At 42.8% G+C, this 16,409-nt stretch overlaps 1 protein-coding gene across 2 annotated transcripts in view; it reads left to right on the top strand.

Annotated features, from left to right (window-relative positions):
- mlip (muscular LMNA-interacting protein) overlaps positions 1 to 16,409 on the top strand; it is a 41,373-nt gene that overhangs the window by 17,422 nt on the left and 7,542 nt on the right. Inside the window, exons 3-11 of one of the 2 annotated variants that reach the window (XM_083694811.1) lie at positions 424 to 567; positions 1,020 to 2,786; positions 3,184 to 3,255; positions 3,860 to 3,940; positions 4,035 to 4,118; positions 4,211 to 4,267; positions 7,043 to 7,087; positions 8,184 to 8,243; positions 8,461 to 8,583. In XM_083694811.1, the coding sequence (XP_083550937.1) occupies positions 424 to 567; positions 1,020 to 2,786; positions 3,184 to 3,255; positions 3,860 to 3,940; positions 4,035 to 4,118; positions 4,211 to 4,267; positions 7,043 to 7,087; positions 8,184 to 8,243; positions 8,461 to 8,583 (2,433 nt within the window). The remainder of the gene's footprint in view (positions 1 to 423; positions 568 to 1,019; positions 2,787 to 3,183; positions 3,256 to 3,859; positions 3,941 to 4,034; positions 4,119 to 4,210; positions 4,268 to 7,042; positions 7,088 to 8,183; positions 8,244 to 8,460; positions 8,584 to 16,409) is intronic. The other variant, XM_083694812.1, reaches the window with a different exon arrangement.

Raw genomic sequence — 16,409 nt, 5'->3', positions numbered from 1 at the left:
CCTGACACCCCCAAGGTTTCAAGGATGACTTTGAAATACTCCTCAAATTGTTATCCAGCAGAAAGTTGGTAAGGGTCATTGTAATTGTTTTACACTTCAGTTACTTATCTAGATGTGTTGTTTCTTCTTTGGAGACAAGACTTCAAGTGGTTCATAACAAAACTATATTTGGAAGTTGATGCGTTCACAAGGTATCTGCTGAGCTCTTACTTAATATGATACGGGCATGTGCCAGTGCATGTGAAGGATACATGTGGGACATGTGTAATGGTGAAAGCAATCCAGCACACCCAGGAGAGAGACACAGTTGCAGTTCATCCCTGCTAAAGAGAGGGAAGTTCCGGGACTTGCAGAGGTTAACTTTAGTGTTGCTCAGGTTTCAGTTGCTCAGTTGTTCATCATTGCTTCCTGTACCCATGTCAGAATTTAGGAGCTCCCGAGGGGAAAGCAACTGAAGAGACCATGTCGGATGGAGGGATTTTCAAGGCGGAGGTTGTCTATATCAGGGATTCTGAGGATGGAGGAGCAGGGGAGGTAGTCCAACAGGAGACGTATACTGCCACTCAAGTAAGTGCATGGGTTAAATACCATGACCTTTATCTTAATATTGCTACCTTATCATGATGATAATAACATTTACAGTGCTACCTTCACAACCCCAACCATAAGATTGAACATAAAGCTCATGTTTCTTTTTCTATATTCTGCTGCTTATCTAGTTGCAGTCTTGACAGAACTTTGACAGAAAGATTTACAATGCAGCATTAAATTGATTAAATGGCCATTTTGGTTACCAAACAGGGTTGTCTTCAAACTGCCCAACCTGAGAATGGAGAGCAAAGATGTATTTGATCTATCATGGTTAAGTAATTTTGCCCTTGTAATGACTACACAAATCCCAGCATAGTCACTCATAATAAAGGGGGAAATTAATCACATTCAATATCAGTTTGTCATCTTAATGTGCTACCATTGGAACAAGGGCTTTTACCTTTCTCCTATCTTTCTTTTCTTCTCAGTTGAAGCCTCCTGCTGATCACATGATCCCCGCCTCAGTCAATGTTCAAGCAGAAAATACAGCCCACCATTTTGTTGGTGGGCCCGCTACTATGGAAACAGCTGTTAACAAACACCAGGGCATTTCCCAACAGCGATGTCACAACACCTCTGTGGGTGTTGAGGTCATCTCGGGTCTCTTTTTAAATAGAGTATCTGAGTCAGATGACAGAATGAGCCCCACTAACTCAACAGAGCTGTTTCCCACTCCGGCCTCCTCAAGAGAGTCCATCCTCTCAGAGGGCTGGGACAGAGACAGGAGTTGGTCTGCATTGCAGTTGTCCCCCGAGGCCTCCACCTCCCCTGTCTCTTTTAGTGGCACAGTGTCCCCTTGCTCCTCTGTCAGATCTGGCATGTTCTCCCCTGCTGTGGTCAGAGTCAAGAGGCACTCCTTAGCTCCGGGCTCCAGTCTGGTCCACATGCCACCAACCTACTTCTCCCCATCTTGTGAGAGTCTCTCTTCTTCTCCCTGTCCCCTGTCTCCCCCCCGTTCCCGACACCGCCCCCCTCCCACCCGGCTGTCTCTGCTCACGGCCATCCTGAGGAAGGGCCGCCTTCCCATCCTATGCCCCTCTGTACAGAGGCCTTACTCCCCCTGCTGGCCTATCAACTCTGTGAGCCTGTCCCACTGTAATGCCTGCTCTGCGGCCTCCAGTGTCTCCTCCATTCCCCTGGAGGTGTCCTCCAGAGCCCAGTCTTCAGCCACCATAGACAGACCGGCTCACAACCACAATCACAGGGATGGCTGTATGCCAGAGTCCTTCAGATGTGTTACTGTCCCACCATACCTACAATTAAAGGAACATTCCACTTCTGATTCTCATACTCCACCATTGAGACACTTAGATGGACTGGAATCAAACAATGGCTCTATCTATGAGAGGGTCATCTCACCAGTTTATCGAAGCCTTGTGTCTTCACCTGCTCCGATCTCATCTCAATCTCTTCCTAAAAACCTCCCCAAACCAGTGAACAATGTGGCTCCCCTGCCCCCAGTTCCAAGTCCACTTCTTTACTCACCCTACTCCAGGCTCAGATCGCTGTCTCCTAAACCAGTTGACAAACACAGGACCTCTGTTCCCCAGGTTCCAAGTCCTCTTCTGTACTCAACTGTCTCAAGGCTCAGTTCACTGTCACCTGAGCCCAAACCAGTTAATAGTCAGGTAAACTTGGAGCATCGAGCCGTGAATACTCTACACTCATCCCTTTCAAAGCTGAACTCTGTGTCCCCTCAACCAGTTAACAACCGGGTTACCTCTGTGCCCCAAACTTCAAGTCCACTGTCATACTCATCTCTTTCCAGGCACGATAGTCTATCTATCCCTGACTATCTGTCCTGCTGCCACTCTGAAGCCCAGTCTGTCCCATCCCACTCACCCAGTGTCACAGTTTCCTCTCTACAGAGGTACACCGATACAACATCACCACCTCCATTACAGAATGTGGAGGAGCCTCCCACTGTTTCCACAGCTCACAGGCTGACTCCACTTACCAGAGCCCTCTGCCTCTCTTCCACACGCTACACACCCTTTGCCTTCCCTGGATGCCCATCACCAGAGCCCCAAAACTCTCCTACCCCTACGCCAGACCGCTTCACCCTCTCCCCCTCTCCAGCACTCCCAACCCGTGACCTCACCCCATCTCCCTCTCTCTCCCTCCGCTCCACGCCCTCTCCAAGCCACTGGAGTGGGATGTCAGAATCCATTGACAGGGCTGGTATAAAAAGAAAGGTACATTGCATGCTGGCATGCAGTCCTGTTGCACGCCACCTGCATGGCCATACAAACAAAGACAAAGGAAACTATTTAGTCTATGTTCCCTGACAGACATAGAGTATGCATGATTGATTGTCTGGCACTATGTGTATGCCTCTAAAAAAATATCTTGCTGACGTACAAACCTCTATCACAGCAAATAATGTCCTCTGTTTTCGACTGCCATATTTACATCCATGACATGGATGTCTTATGTAGATAGTAAATATCGTAGTGATGAGCTTGTCCTAGGTGTGCTTCCTGTATGCCTACCAAGCTCTATGGATTCATTTAGAAATGCTATAATTTCATCTTATTTGGGGGTATTTTTCATGAATCATGTCTCTCTTCTTCCTCTCCATCTCAACTCTAGCCACACAAGATTAAATTAAGCTACAAAGCACTTGCTGCCATTCCCACAAATACTCTTCTGTTGGAGCAGCAGGTGAGCATACATACATTTCCACTGTAATCCCAATATCCCCTTTCTGATTGAAAAAAACAGCCAGGAACATGAGCCCCCATTTAAGAGCTTTGCGTTTATTTGAAGGCCGTCAAGCTTGTGTTTATTTGATTTGAAAGTATTATTTGAAAACATTCAATTGGCCAAAAGGTAAGAAAAGGGTTGTACTCTCCTCTTTGCACCCTATTATGACATTTTGAATAGCCCTATCACCTTAGCCGCACCGCCACAAGATGAATAGGCGTCACCTCAAAACAACAGATCTCTATATCAGGATGCATCATTCAACATGTTTTGTCAAAATTGTGCCACTGATGTCGGATATAAAGCGTGTGACATATGAACGGACAAAAAGTGTGTGACATACAAACAGACAGAGACCAATCTGTAGTCCCCTCCACGATTTCATTGTGGGGGACACTTAAGTACATCAAATGAAAAGAAAATCTGACATGAATGCACTTTTTAGCATCAGCCATATTCAATTATGTGATTTTCAAATTCAAAATGTAACAAAAGTCAAGCTGTTATACTGAGTGTGTCCAATATGATTAGTGATTTTAATCTGAATGTATTGCTTTCACAGGTGATAGATGATCAGGTGGACAAAGAAAGAGATCCACAGGACCTATTGGACATATGTGTGAAAGAGGACACCCATGTCAAGGTAGTCATCATTATGTATAGTACAAAAGTATGGCTGATTGATTCTAAACACTGGTCATGCTGGCTTTGATCCCACCAAACATTGTTCTCCTCAGATGTGTTCCCCTGCACAACTCCGGCAGCAGTCAGAAGAACTGTATGCTGTCATAGACGAAGTGTTAGTGGACCCTATTCCAATGGTGAATATTGTATTGACCTCACTCACATTAACCAAACATAAAAAAGAGATTGAAATGTTCTCTTTTCTGATGACTGTTTTTCTGTCTTTCAGTGTCAAACGTCTCCTGCCCACAGACGCTCCAGGGAAATGATGGACAAAGGGGCAAAGGTACAGTATATACAGCACCAGTTAACCCTGGTATTATAGTATTTTGCAATTGCTTTGATGCTGATGCCAGATGTGTGTGCTCAACTTTCTAAACTTTTAACACAAAACTCAAAACTTATCACACTTGTAACATAACCTGTCAAATGTTCAAAATCTTACATTATGCATTCATTTTCATGAGGATATCTTTCAAATTAGAATCATTGATCCGAAATAAATGTTTATAGTGAAATACCACAAATACCAAGAACATTAGAGTTTTCCCGATTGCTTTGATGCTAATATCAGATATATGTGCTTAACTTTTAACACTCTTAACACTAAACTCAAAATGGTTAATGAAAAATTCACTCAAAACTATAACACATTTTTCTCTTTCAGTCGACTCGGTTCGACCCTTCACTATGGAACTGCACATTCCTATTCCCTGAACGCGCGTACCCATGATTCTGATTTCTCTTTACTCGCTTCCTATAGCTGTGAGCAGTTCTTGGTCAGAAACTAGCAACTTGGCTAAACAGTTCCACAGGTCGATACTCACTGAGCAGTGTTTCCGTGGGAAGTTAAGTTTGTTTCTCATTAGAACTTGTGTACTAAGCTTTTCCTACCGAGTCTCTTAGTTTTTTGCTCCCTCTCACATGAGGCAGTTTTGCTAGCCCTCCTAACTGGGTGTAACTAGTTATTCTATTATTCGTGTAAGACAGTGTTATATCTTTATCGTGTATATTCTCTCACTCCCTTGTTTTGTTCACAGGAAAATCAAGTACAGTAGGTCACTGTATAAAAATGCATGTTGTCATCGCAGCGGTGGGCTACCTCAATGCCACTGCTGTGGCAGATAGTAGTTGTTAAGGCGTGTGAAGTGCTGCCGAAAGCCACCACAAGGTGGAGGAAAGAGCTGTGAAAGATGAAAAGAGAAGACATCCCTTGGAGACCTCCTTGGCTGAGTATCTCCCCCGACCTAGACACTGTTTGTTCCAAGCCCCCAAGCCCTGTTAGCCCATGAGTCATGGCACGGGCCATTTGTGAGAGGAGCTTCTGCAAACAAGAGTTTCTGCCAATTGTTGCCGAACTCTAACGGGTAGGTCAGCCAGACCTTCGGGCCAGGCAGACCGCCTGACCCCTCTGGGGGCAGGGTGCCTGTGAGTGTGTCCCTGCCAAGGAGGCTGTCGCTGCAGGTACTGATGTTCCCCCTAAGGAATGGATGGGGACCCTGATGCTCTATACGACGTAGTGGAATGCGTGCACAGTCTCTCCCCGGGTCCTACAGTGGACCAGGGGTACTGACTACAGTTTGCAGGCCCTCCACTGCATTTTCGCGGGTTTCACATAGTCCACTGCACAGGGGAAAACGGCCTGAGTCCTCAGTGACAAGGATAAGGGACGAAGCCTAGCTGGGCTTCTACAGACTTTATTTACAGGTCCCCAAGAAAAGGGGGCGCGGTGGAGTGGTGCCCCATCCTGCACATATAGCGCCTCAACGAGCACCTACAGACCTACCGCTTCTGAATGCTCACGCATCGCATTCTGACATACGAATATCTAACCATTTGGTCTGTCTCTGACCCCACAGACACTCATGAAGTCTGCCAAAGCAGCCATAACCTTCCTTCCGGACAAGGGCTTGAGGGTCCTCACTTACGATTGGTTGATATGTATGGTCACCTTGGATCAGGCAGCAGAGCACACAGCACTCCTCTTGTTGCCCCTGCTGTCCTAGACTTCTGGATGAATTGTGCCAAAAGCTTGCTCACACCGGCCCAAGGGACAAACCTTCGGTTATTCTGGTCTTAGTCTCAGCTCGAGCTGCCCCCACCGTGGACAGGCGAGAGTTTTTTCATCCAGCCACGACAGTTTCGTACTGAATGTGTCTGAAGCTACTTGGGCGCATGGCCTCCTGATAGTGGTAGTCTCGCCTGGCCTCCTTCTCATGCAAGAATTCCTGCAATGGAGAATTCCCGTCTGGATCCTTCTCTGCATCAGCACAGATGCGTCTCCAAGACGGGCCTACAGGCGCTCCAGTGTAGAGAGACCCCTCCCTTCTGCGGTGAGGCTGCCTCATGGGGAGAGTCTGCCTCATGGGGAGAGTCCTGTCACACAGGGTTGTGAAGTCAGATGCGTCATTACAGGGATGGGGGGCAGTTCACAAAGGAGTGGCATACGGTTCACGAATGAGTATATGGTTCACGAATATGGTCAGACTAAATGACCATATCTCAACTTACTTATAGTAATTATTGTGTTGTACATTTCTATTGTATATTATTGTACATTTGCCGTCTCCATACACCCAGTATGTGTGTGTGTGTGTGTGTGTGTGTGTGTGTGTGTGTGTGTGTGTGTGTGTGTGTGTGTGTGTGTGTGTGTGTGTGTGAGTGAGTGAGTGAGTGAGTGAGTGAGTGAGTGAGTGAGTGAGTGTGTTTGTGTGTATTTGTGTGTGTGTGTTTGTGTGTGTGTGTGTGTGTGTGTGTGTGTGTGTGTGTGTGTGTGTGTGTGTGTGTGTGTGTGTTTGTGTGTATTTGTGTGTGTGTGTTTGTGGTCAGATAATATGAAATGAAATGGCCTGCTCAGAAGGTGGAAAAAGCCTCAATATAATTGCATGACACACAGGGTCATGACAGTCTACTGGGACAATATTAGATTTTTTATTGTTTATAACCTATCAAATTTTACACTGTTCTTAGATTATGAAAAATAGGTTTTATAAGATATGTCAACTTTACAAGGAATATATATTCCTTAAAGTTTTCTCTTTTCTGTTTCTCTTTTATGTAGCGATTCACATCATTACCAACATCACTTGGACGTGAAACTAAATACGTGAGTATAAATGTGTTTGTTTTGTTACCTTAGTAAATAAACTAGATTTGTATCGCGCATTACATCCCAAAATCCAAACTTCTCTCCCTTAAATATATTTATCCCCTCAGATGCTTTCAAAGGAAATCTGATTGCCACATCAAACAATAGCTTTTGGGATTTTGGAATAAATCTATACGTCACTATTTCAATAGATACCTGTATCATTTGATCACTCCTTCTGATACTGTTATGATGTGTTCTTTATTCTGGCAGTGTCATTTCTCATTTGTTTATGATAGAAAGCAAATTAATACAGTAGGCATGGATCCTGACTAAATTTGCAATGCGGTTTTGGAGATACACTCTGTATGACAAAGAGGCAGTAGGAACAGGTGAGAAGAATAACAGTCGTACATTAAGCTCATTTTGCTATTACAGTAGGGCTACAGTATACTACTGAGGATAGGGTATTGATAGTGTTTGAGAAGAGGCTATGCCTACCGTTGTACTGTGTAATTATTAAGTAAATACCTGGTCATTTCTGTATTGAGTTCTGTGTTGAATTTTTGTTTTTTTAAAAGAGTGATCTATAAACTTGAAGACACATTCAAGGTTCAATACTGAGCAGGTTGTATGTTGCATGGACAAAGTCACCTCCTCATCCACCATAGGATTTAACAAAAAGAAAAAACTAGCAAGAAAAAATCATTATGAGTAGATGATCTACAGTATTGAGATCAAAACAATACGATACGTGAACGTTTCCAGATGCTCAATGAATGAGAATATACAGCAGTCCTAACATGGAACCTTATATAAAAGTTATATTACCATTCTGGCTGCAACTTCTTCTTTTTTTTTATTTACTTTGCCAGCCTGAGGGAGCTTTGATTTACAGTATCAAACTCTGATTGTTCTCTGTGCACCAAGTTGACTCATAAACAATTAGGACAAAATTAACAAAGATAAAATTCCCATATTTGAGCATTGACATTCAACTACCACTTTTTTGGAACAAGGGTCAAACTGCAAACTTCAAGACTTCAAACCACTGTGAACTGGAGGTTTTTAACTATGCCCACATACAGTAAATGTTTGAACTGAATGTTCACAGGCTACCTACAACTTAACACCACCAGCCACCTCTGAGAGAAAACAGCTGGATCCTTTTCAGGTATTCATGCTATAGAACTTGAAATGCCAATGTTGACTTTCACATTACAGTCTGTATTGTATAATATATTATATACTATATAATATATATAGTATATCATATCAATTGTTGTAATTTATAATTTGTTCACATGTATGAAAACAATTAACCAAATCAAATGAGTAACATGAACAAAGTAATGAATAAATGCATTGTAAAACTGTCTCAAACATTACAGACTAAGCCAGGGGTCATTCGACCTGCGAACATTATCCCAAGACTAACAGAGGAAGACTATGATGAAGAATATCGTCCGAACCCCTTTAAGCAGTATCTTGAAGAGCTTACTGACCACAACAAGGTAGGCCCACTGCATCTGAGCATGACAGATGCAATGCAAAGGTTTTGCCCAGATGATCACACAGGGTAAACTGCTATACAGTTCCCTGGTCTCACAGTTCATCAAAAACACTGTCACCTCATTTCATCTCATAAAAAAATATTAGTCTTTGACAATAAACTCCTTCAGTTGAGCATTATGATTATGCAGAAACATAAAAAATCAACAAGGTGAAATATTTTGATCAATGAGATGTTTTGTCTGGTTGGCTTTGAAGTGTGCTTCTCAACCGGTACATTGACCTAATTTACCAACATATTACATTTCCTGAAACACAAGTCAAGTGCTAAAATGTCTCAGTTTAGAATCGAAGGCTACTTTAGATGTTTTCTCAATTAGGTCACACATTAGAAGGAACTCGACTGGAGCTGCTAAGTTGGCAGGAAGGATGAGATATCGGAGCAAAGGTTCTTCAAAATATTGAACAACCAAGCTTTGCTGATTTTTTGCGCCTTTTTGATTAGAGAGACAGAAGTTCAAAAGGGCCATGACCAATTTGTTAACTTTCAAAAAGGGGAACATGATTTAGTGTATTATTATTATTATTATTATTGCCATACATAAACAAGGGTCCAATATGCATCCATGTGGCTCAGTATGTGTCTGAAGAAAAAACAATTTCGATTAATCTGATATGAATTTCTATATTTGCAAATCTAATCTTACTTGAATAGATGGCTTTATTCATATGAATTACAGATGCAATGTGAAGGTCAAATATGATAGGTTGGCAAGACTGAATGACAGCAACCATGTAATGTCTGGGAAGTAAACTTTTTGTTTTCTTGGTGTATGACACTCCTGTTGAAAGCATTCAGTGGACCTGCTGTGATTATCTGTGGAAAGAAAGAATCCCACGCTGTCTTGGTTCTACTCCCAAAACAAACAGCGGGGGCACACATCACAGACACATGGTGCAACATTACAGCCTCACTGATTCTTCTAGGAACTTCAGTGGACACCTACCTGGGGAAAATCAAATAATAATCAAAGCAATTCTCTGAAAATGGAAATCTGGTTATTTTGTTATAAGGAAATGTAAAAATCTGTAAAGTTGACTGATGTAATAAAGTCAATGTCAGTCTATTAGAAACCTTCAACATGACAGAAGACAATAATAATTAATTAAGAGCAGGATTTACCAGAGGCAAAGGGAGTGGGGCAAATGGGCTTTCATCTGGAAAACAACAGCCAATCAAAGTAGGCAGCTGGCAGACAAAACTGACCTTTTGAAGCTGGATCACCACTAACAATATGGAACAGTCTTTCTGAAACAGGTTCTCAAGAGGGTGCAGAGCGCTATGTAGTAGGCTGACAAATCCAATTTTATACTCACTTCCTAGCTTTCCTTTATTAACCACAGGCATGGACAGTATGTCTCCTATTGACTTTGAATAATTGTGAATTGAGGGAACAAAAAGCCTTCTAAAACTGGGAGATAAACTGTGGCCCCCGGTCTGACACCACATCCATAGGGAATCCATGAATACGAAACACATGAAATAACATTGCCTCCGCCATCTCCTTGGCGGACGGCAATTTAGGCAGAGGGATGAAATGCACCATCTTTGAAAACCAGTCCACCCCCGTATTACCTTCCGAGGGGGGTAACCCTGTGATGAGGTGCAGAGAAATGTCAGACCAGGTGCGATGAGGCACAGGGAGTGGGCGCAGAAGACCAGGGACGGGCGTCGGGAGACCTTGTGGCACACACAGGACAGGCAGCCATGTACTACCCCACCTCTCTCTCCATGGATGGCCACCAGAAATGTTGCCTGATCACAAACAGAGTCCGCCGTGCTCCAGGGTGACAGGAGAGGAGGGAGGTGTGAGCTCAATGGATCACCTGAGAGCAATGGGAGGTAGCCCTTGGGGCAGAGTCAGGGTGAAACATGCGAGACAGGGCATCAGGCTTAACGTTCTTAGAACCGGGCCGGTATGACAAAGAAAAATCAAATCTATTAAAAACAAAGCCCATCTGGCCTGCCTGGAGTTGTGACGTTTGGTGGTCCTGGTGTATTCTAAGCTCTTGTGATCTGTCCATACCAGGAATGGATGCTCCACCCAACCAGTGGCGCCACTCCTCCAAAGCCGCCTTGACGGCCAACAGCTCTCTGTTTCCCACATCGTAGTTCCTCTCAGCAGGAGAGAATTTCCGGGAAAGGAAGGTGCAAGGATGGAGGTTATTGTCCGCTTGAGACCGCTGGGAGAGGACCACCCCAATACCCACGCCGGAGGCATGTGGAGGTCCACAACAAACTGCCGACAGGGGTCCGGAAGAGTGAGGACAGGCACCGAGGTGAAGCACTCCCTTAGTCTTTGGAAAGCCTGATCCGCCTGGGGAGACCACTGAAACTTGACAGAAGGGGAGGTGAGGGCATGCAGCAGGGAGGCAACAGTGCTAGTTCTGGATAAAGCGTCTGTAGAAGTTAGCAAACCCCAGAAACCGCTGAACCAATTTACGGCTGGTAGGAGTGGGCCATTCAGCAACTGCATTGACCTTAGCAGGATCCATTTGAATGTTCTCCTCCGAGACGATGAACCGCAGGAATGTAACGGTGGAGGCATGGAAATCACATTTCTCTGCTTTGACGAAGAGCTAATTATCGAGGAGATGCTAAAGAACCCGGTGGACGTGCTGAACATGCGTCTTCTTGTCAGGGGAGAAGATGAGGATATCATCCAGGTAAACGAAGACAAACCGATTGAGCATGTCCCGGAGAACGTCATTCACCAGGGCCTGGAACACAGCTGGAGCACGATGAGATAAGAGGAAGGGGGTACCTGTTCTTTATGGTTATGTCGTTCAGAGCACGGTAGTCAATGCAGGGACAGATGACTACCGGATGACTACCGGATGGACGAATGATACCGGCAGCAAGGGAGTCAATGTAATCCTTCATAGCATCCCTCTCAGGAGCCAACAAGGAATAGAGACGCCCTCAGGGAGGTGAAGTTCCTGGGAGCAAGTCTATAGAGCAATCATAGGACCGATGAGGAGGCAGAGAGGTAGCATGGTTCGTATTAGATTAGATTAGATTAGATTAGATTAGATTAGATTAGATTAGATTCAACTTTATTGTCATTGTGCAGAGTACAAGTAGGGGATAGCCCAGGATGAGAGACTGTAAAGGAGATTTGAACAGGTAGAAGCTCAGGAATTCAGTGTGGTTATTGGCAATGATTAGTTGAAGAGGTTGAGTGTGATGAGTGACTCTGCATAACAGGCGACCATCTAAAGCGTTGGCCTCTATTGGCTTGGGCAGGGGAACAACGTTTAGTCCAAGTCTCTTGGCTAGCCTCCAATCAATAAAACTCCCATCTGCTCCAGAGTCCACAAACACAGGAAGATGCAGAGCCTGAGTAGGAGTGATCAGTCGTGCAGGAGTGAGAATACTAGAGGGATTAGCAGAGAAAGCATTTCATCTTACCAGTGCCCTCTCCTTCACTGACCCTTGCCCTTTTACTGGACACCTTGACATGAAATGCCCCAGCTGAGCACAGTAGATGCATCTGCCCTCCCATATATGACGCTGGCGCTCCTCGGGAGTGAGCCTGGCTCTCCTCAATTGCATGGGCTCCTATGAAGCAGTAGGGAGCATTGGTGAGTTGGAGTGGAGGATTCGTTGGGGAAGACGTCATGACGAAGAGCGATTGGCAGTGAACTGGCACCTCAGGACGAGCAGAGGAACCAGGGTTCTCTCTCTCTCTCACTCCTAGAGATGATTGTCAATCCTTATGGCCAACACGAAAAGAGAATCCAGGCCGTGGGGAAACGCGAGAGAAGACAACTGGTCCTTGATGGAAAGCTCATGGAGAAAAGCATTAAACTGCGTGGATGGATTCCAGCCGCTATCAGCTGCCAGAGTGCGGAACTCTATAACGCAGTCCAAAACCCGTCTCTTGCCCTGACGCAGGCCCATGTGCACTTTTGCTGCCTCTCGACCGGGGGTTGTGTGGTCGAAAATCTTGAGAAGAGTGAAAACCTCCAGGGAATTGCAGACAGGAGAATCCCTAGTCCATTCGGTTGTAGCCCAGGCCTCCGCTCTGCCGGTGAGGTGGGTGATGATGTAAGCCACCATGGCTCATTCTGACTGGAATGACGAGACCTGTAGCTCGAAGTGGAGCCCACACTGAACCAGGAATGCCCGACAGTTACCGGAGTTCCCGGAGAACCACTTGGGTCTGGAGAGGTGAGGAACTAGTGCCAGTGGTGTGGGCAGGAGAGCCAGAGCTGGAGTTGGAACGGGAGTGGGATCACGGGTCGGAACTGGAGAAGTGACGAGACAAGGTGAGGAACACAAAACAGGAAACAGAAAATGAATAACATGAAACAAAGACAAACTAAGAAACAGGACAAGATGTGAATAATACAGCAAAAAAACATTTGCCGGTATGACATAAAGAAATATGTTTTCATTATCTTTGTGTCATGTGCTCCCTGAAGGTTTTTTTGATTGAAAACACTGTGAAACAACGGCAGTCAGCAGTGATTCAGATGGAGTAAATCTATTAGCACTGGCATCATTTGTTACAGTAACTGCATTCCTTCATCTTGAAGTAAAAGTATTTCCCCCTCATCCCCCTGTCTATACCCCCATTGTTGTGTTCCCATACAGTGTTGTTACCTGGAGCATTCCTGGAGCAAATGTCAGATCCACTCTTCGTCTCACATTCAAAGTATAATCCCCAGAGCTTGATATCCCTTCTCACATATCCATCTCCTTCTGACCTGTGCACTAAATACCCTCTAACTTTCTCTCCAACTATTACTACAAGATGAATATGCTCTTTTCTCAACATTTCTTTACTCAAAGGTTTAGAGGTGAGAGTCCTAGGTCATGAGGAAATTAGACCTTTAAACAACATTGGTACAAGTATTCTATTTCTCTATGGATACTTTTCTAAGCAAGTGCCCTGCTTAGAATTTCATCTTGCCAGGGTTGTGGTCAATTTGGTTTCAATTCAGTCATGATTTGAATGTACTTTATAAAGAAAGCTTCTCATTTTCAGTTCATTAAGAAATCATTGCAAACAAATGCCCTATTTGCATTCATTTAATTGTAATTTCAATTTACTGTACTTCCTGAATTGACTAAATTGAAATTAAACTGGCCCCAACCCTGCATTTTACCAGGTAAGTCTGAAACAGTTTAAGATCTGTCAATAGAAAGATGAAGATGTTTGTTCCCAATGAGTTGATCCCCTTGTCCCAATGCAGTATCAAAGCTAGCATAAAAACCTGTGGACAACAAGAAAACAATCACAAGAAATATGAGGGGAAGATGAGACAATGAGCACTTACTCTTATTTCATCTCGTTGAAAGCACGCTTTTAGGAGACTAAATGACAGAGATGGTTTTGAAATGCCACTGTCTTTGACACATTAAACACTGTTTTCAATCTGGGAGGCTCGCACAATGCAAGGTGTCAAGGAATGCCAATGTTACCAGAGAAGATCATCCAGGAGCAAAAAGTTGTGTAATAGAAAACACAACATGGTCTTTCAAGGATTTATCTCTAATTACTGCATACTGTACCTCAACATGAGTGTTGTCATAAGTGCTGCTCCTATGATGTTACAGTTAAAGGTATTCAATCTAAGTTTTGACATTTACAACTAACTTCTTTGCCATTGTGTTTCTCCATGTTGGATTGTATGGCGCATACAGATACATACAGAACATGGCACATACAGATATATACAGAACATGGCACATACAGATATATACAGAACATGGCACATACAGATATATACAGAACATGGCACATACAGATACATACAGAACATGGCACATACAGATATATACAGAACATGGCACATACAGATATATACAGAACATAGCACATACAGATATATACAGAACATGGCACATACAGATATATACAGAACATGGCACATACAGATATATACAGAACATGGCACATACAGAACTTTGCAGGACATTCTTCTTTCCATTTGTCATATTGTGGAAAATGTGAGGTTATTTTTTAAATCAAGGTTAAGGCAACACAAAGAGTTGGTTCGTTAAATTGTTTTGCAATTCATAGTTACAGCATAGGCCTACTGTTATCATATACTGTACTTTCTTCTAACAGTTCGCATGTAGCACATTAGTGATATGTGCTCTAAATCAGTTCTATATTTTCGTTTTCCTTGATCATTATTCTGAAATAACCAATGCATTTCAAGTTTAAATCTGAAAATGAATAAACCAACAGAGAGGAACTAATTTGTTGGGCAAATTATGTAAAAGCTTCTTCTGCCAAGGTAGCATCTGTCACTATAGAGTTACCAATTACATACTATCAAAGGTGAGGACTTACATCTGGTAATTGGTGTCTGATCACTTTTTTTGTTGTTATTCTCAGCCTGTTCTGTTTTTCATAAAACAAAACATTATATATATATATAATTGACTATTGACCATCATTGACTGTCACTGACTATTGTTGCAGTTAGTGCTGTAACAATGATATCCTCATTGCTATGGATATCTAACCACACCCTCTGAACAGGGCTTATTGATATGTGTGGCATGGTGTTGTTATTATCTACTAATTAGATTTTTTAAATCACACCCCTTACATTATGCAGCAAGTGGACCATTAAAGTGTGAACATACAAAGCAGCACTTGCATTGATAATTGCACCTTGCTATAGATGACAGTGCAGATGCTAAAAACATTATACTGCACTATGGCGTTTTTAAATCAATTGCATTTGATCCTTATGGATCCGTTCTTATACAGCAACTCTTGTTATAAGAAATGTACATTTTAAAACCTTAGTGTGGCCACAGAGGGCAGCATAGCACACAACCTTTATTCTGGACTTTAAAAGAGATTTAGAATTTGTGTTAACACTTTATAATAACTTTAATTTATAAGACCTTTTTTAAACCATTAATAAATAAATGCCTAAATCTATGCCATTTGTAGACCATTGGTGCAAGTTGGTTTGATAATATCAATAAGACATAAAAACGCATACCGTGAGGCATTCAAATGACCACGCAAACTCACATAACCACAAAGGAAATTACAATAGATTAGTATTTTTAAACAATTTCAGTTATTTACAGGGAGACGGACAAATTCGCCCCGATTGCAGACAGTTGGAACACTTTTGTGAGTAGCTCGATTGCTTGTTATAAGCCAGGAGACAACATCAATATTTGTTTTGAATGTGGTTTGCCTAGTGGAGCATAAGAGCAGATGGATTTGCGTTAAGACGCATAATCAATAAAAGAAAAAGCGATTTTGTGTCCACTTAAAAAAAAAACTTTAGCAAATGACTGGTGTATAACCTTCTTGCAATATGTAATTTCATTACATGTCATTATTGTTTCAGATTAGCGTTGTGTTTTACTTGTTATCAAGCATTGGCGCTTCACATTTGACCGCATTTTTCTTTCTACATTAGGCTATCTACAGTTACACCAATTATGTCCGTCAATACGTTCAATTCAATATGTCAGCTCTTTAAATTACTAAATGTGATATTCTAATGATTCTTAAATCCTGACTAAACACAATCAGTTAATTATGTTTTATTTTTTATTCTATTGATCTAATTCAAACACTGTTACACTAACGTCAACAAATAAAGGTCTCCAGACGTCAATCTGGGTACTTTGGTTAGTAATGACGGCTCTGGGCCTCTAGGGTAATGGTTTATATAGGGCTTATAAATTAAAGTTAGTATAAAGTGCTACAGAATTTGCTTTGACTCTCCTATATCCCTGGCTATAACTTCAGTATGGTTGTGGACCTTGGTGTGACCT

The sequence above is a fragment of the Argentina silus genome (genome assembly GCF_951799395.1).
Source record: "Argentina silus genome assembly, chromosome: X".
In the NCBI taxonomy this organism is placed as follows: domain Eukaryota; kingdom Metazoa; phylum Chordata; class Actinopteri; order Argentiniformes; family Argentinidae; genus Argentina; species Argentina silus.
The sequence above is the reverse complement of the archived record's forward strand: the minus strand, read 5'-3'. Positions and strand labels throughout refer to the sequence as shown.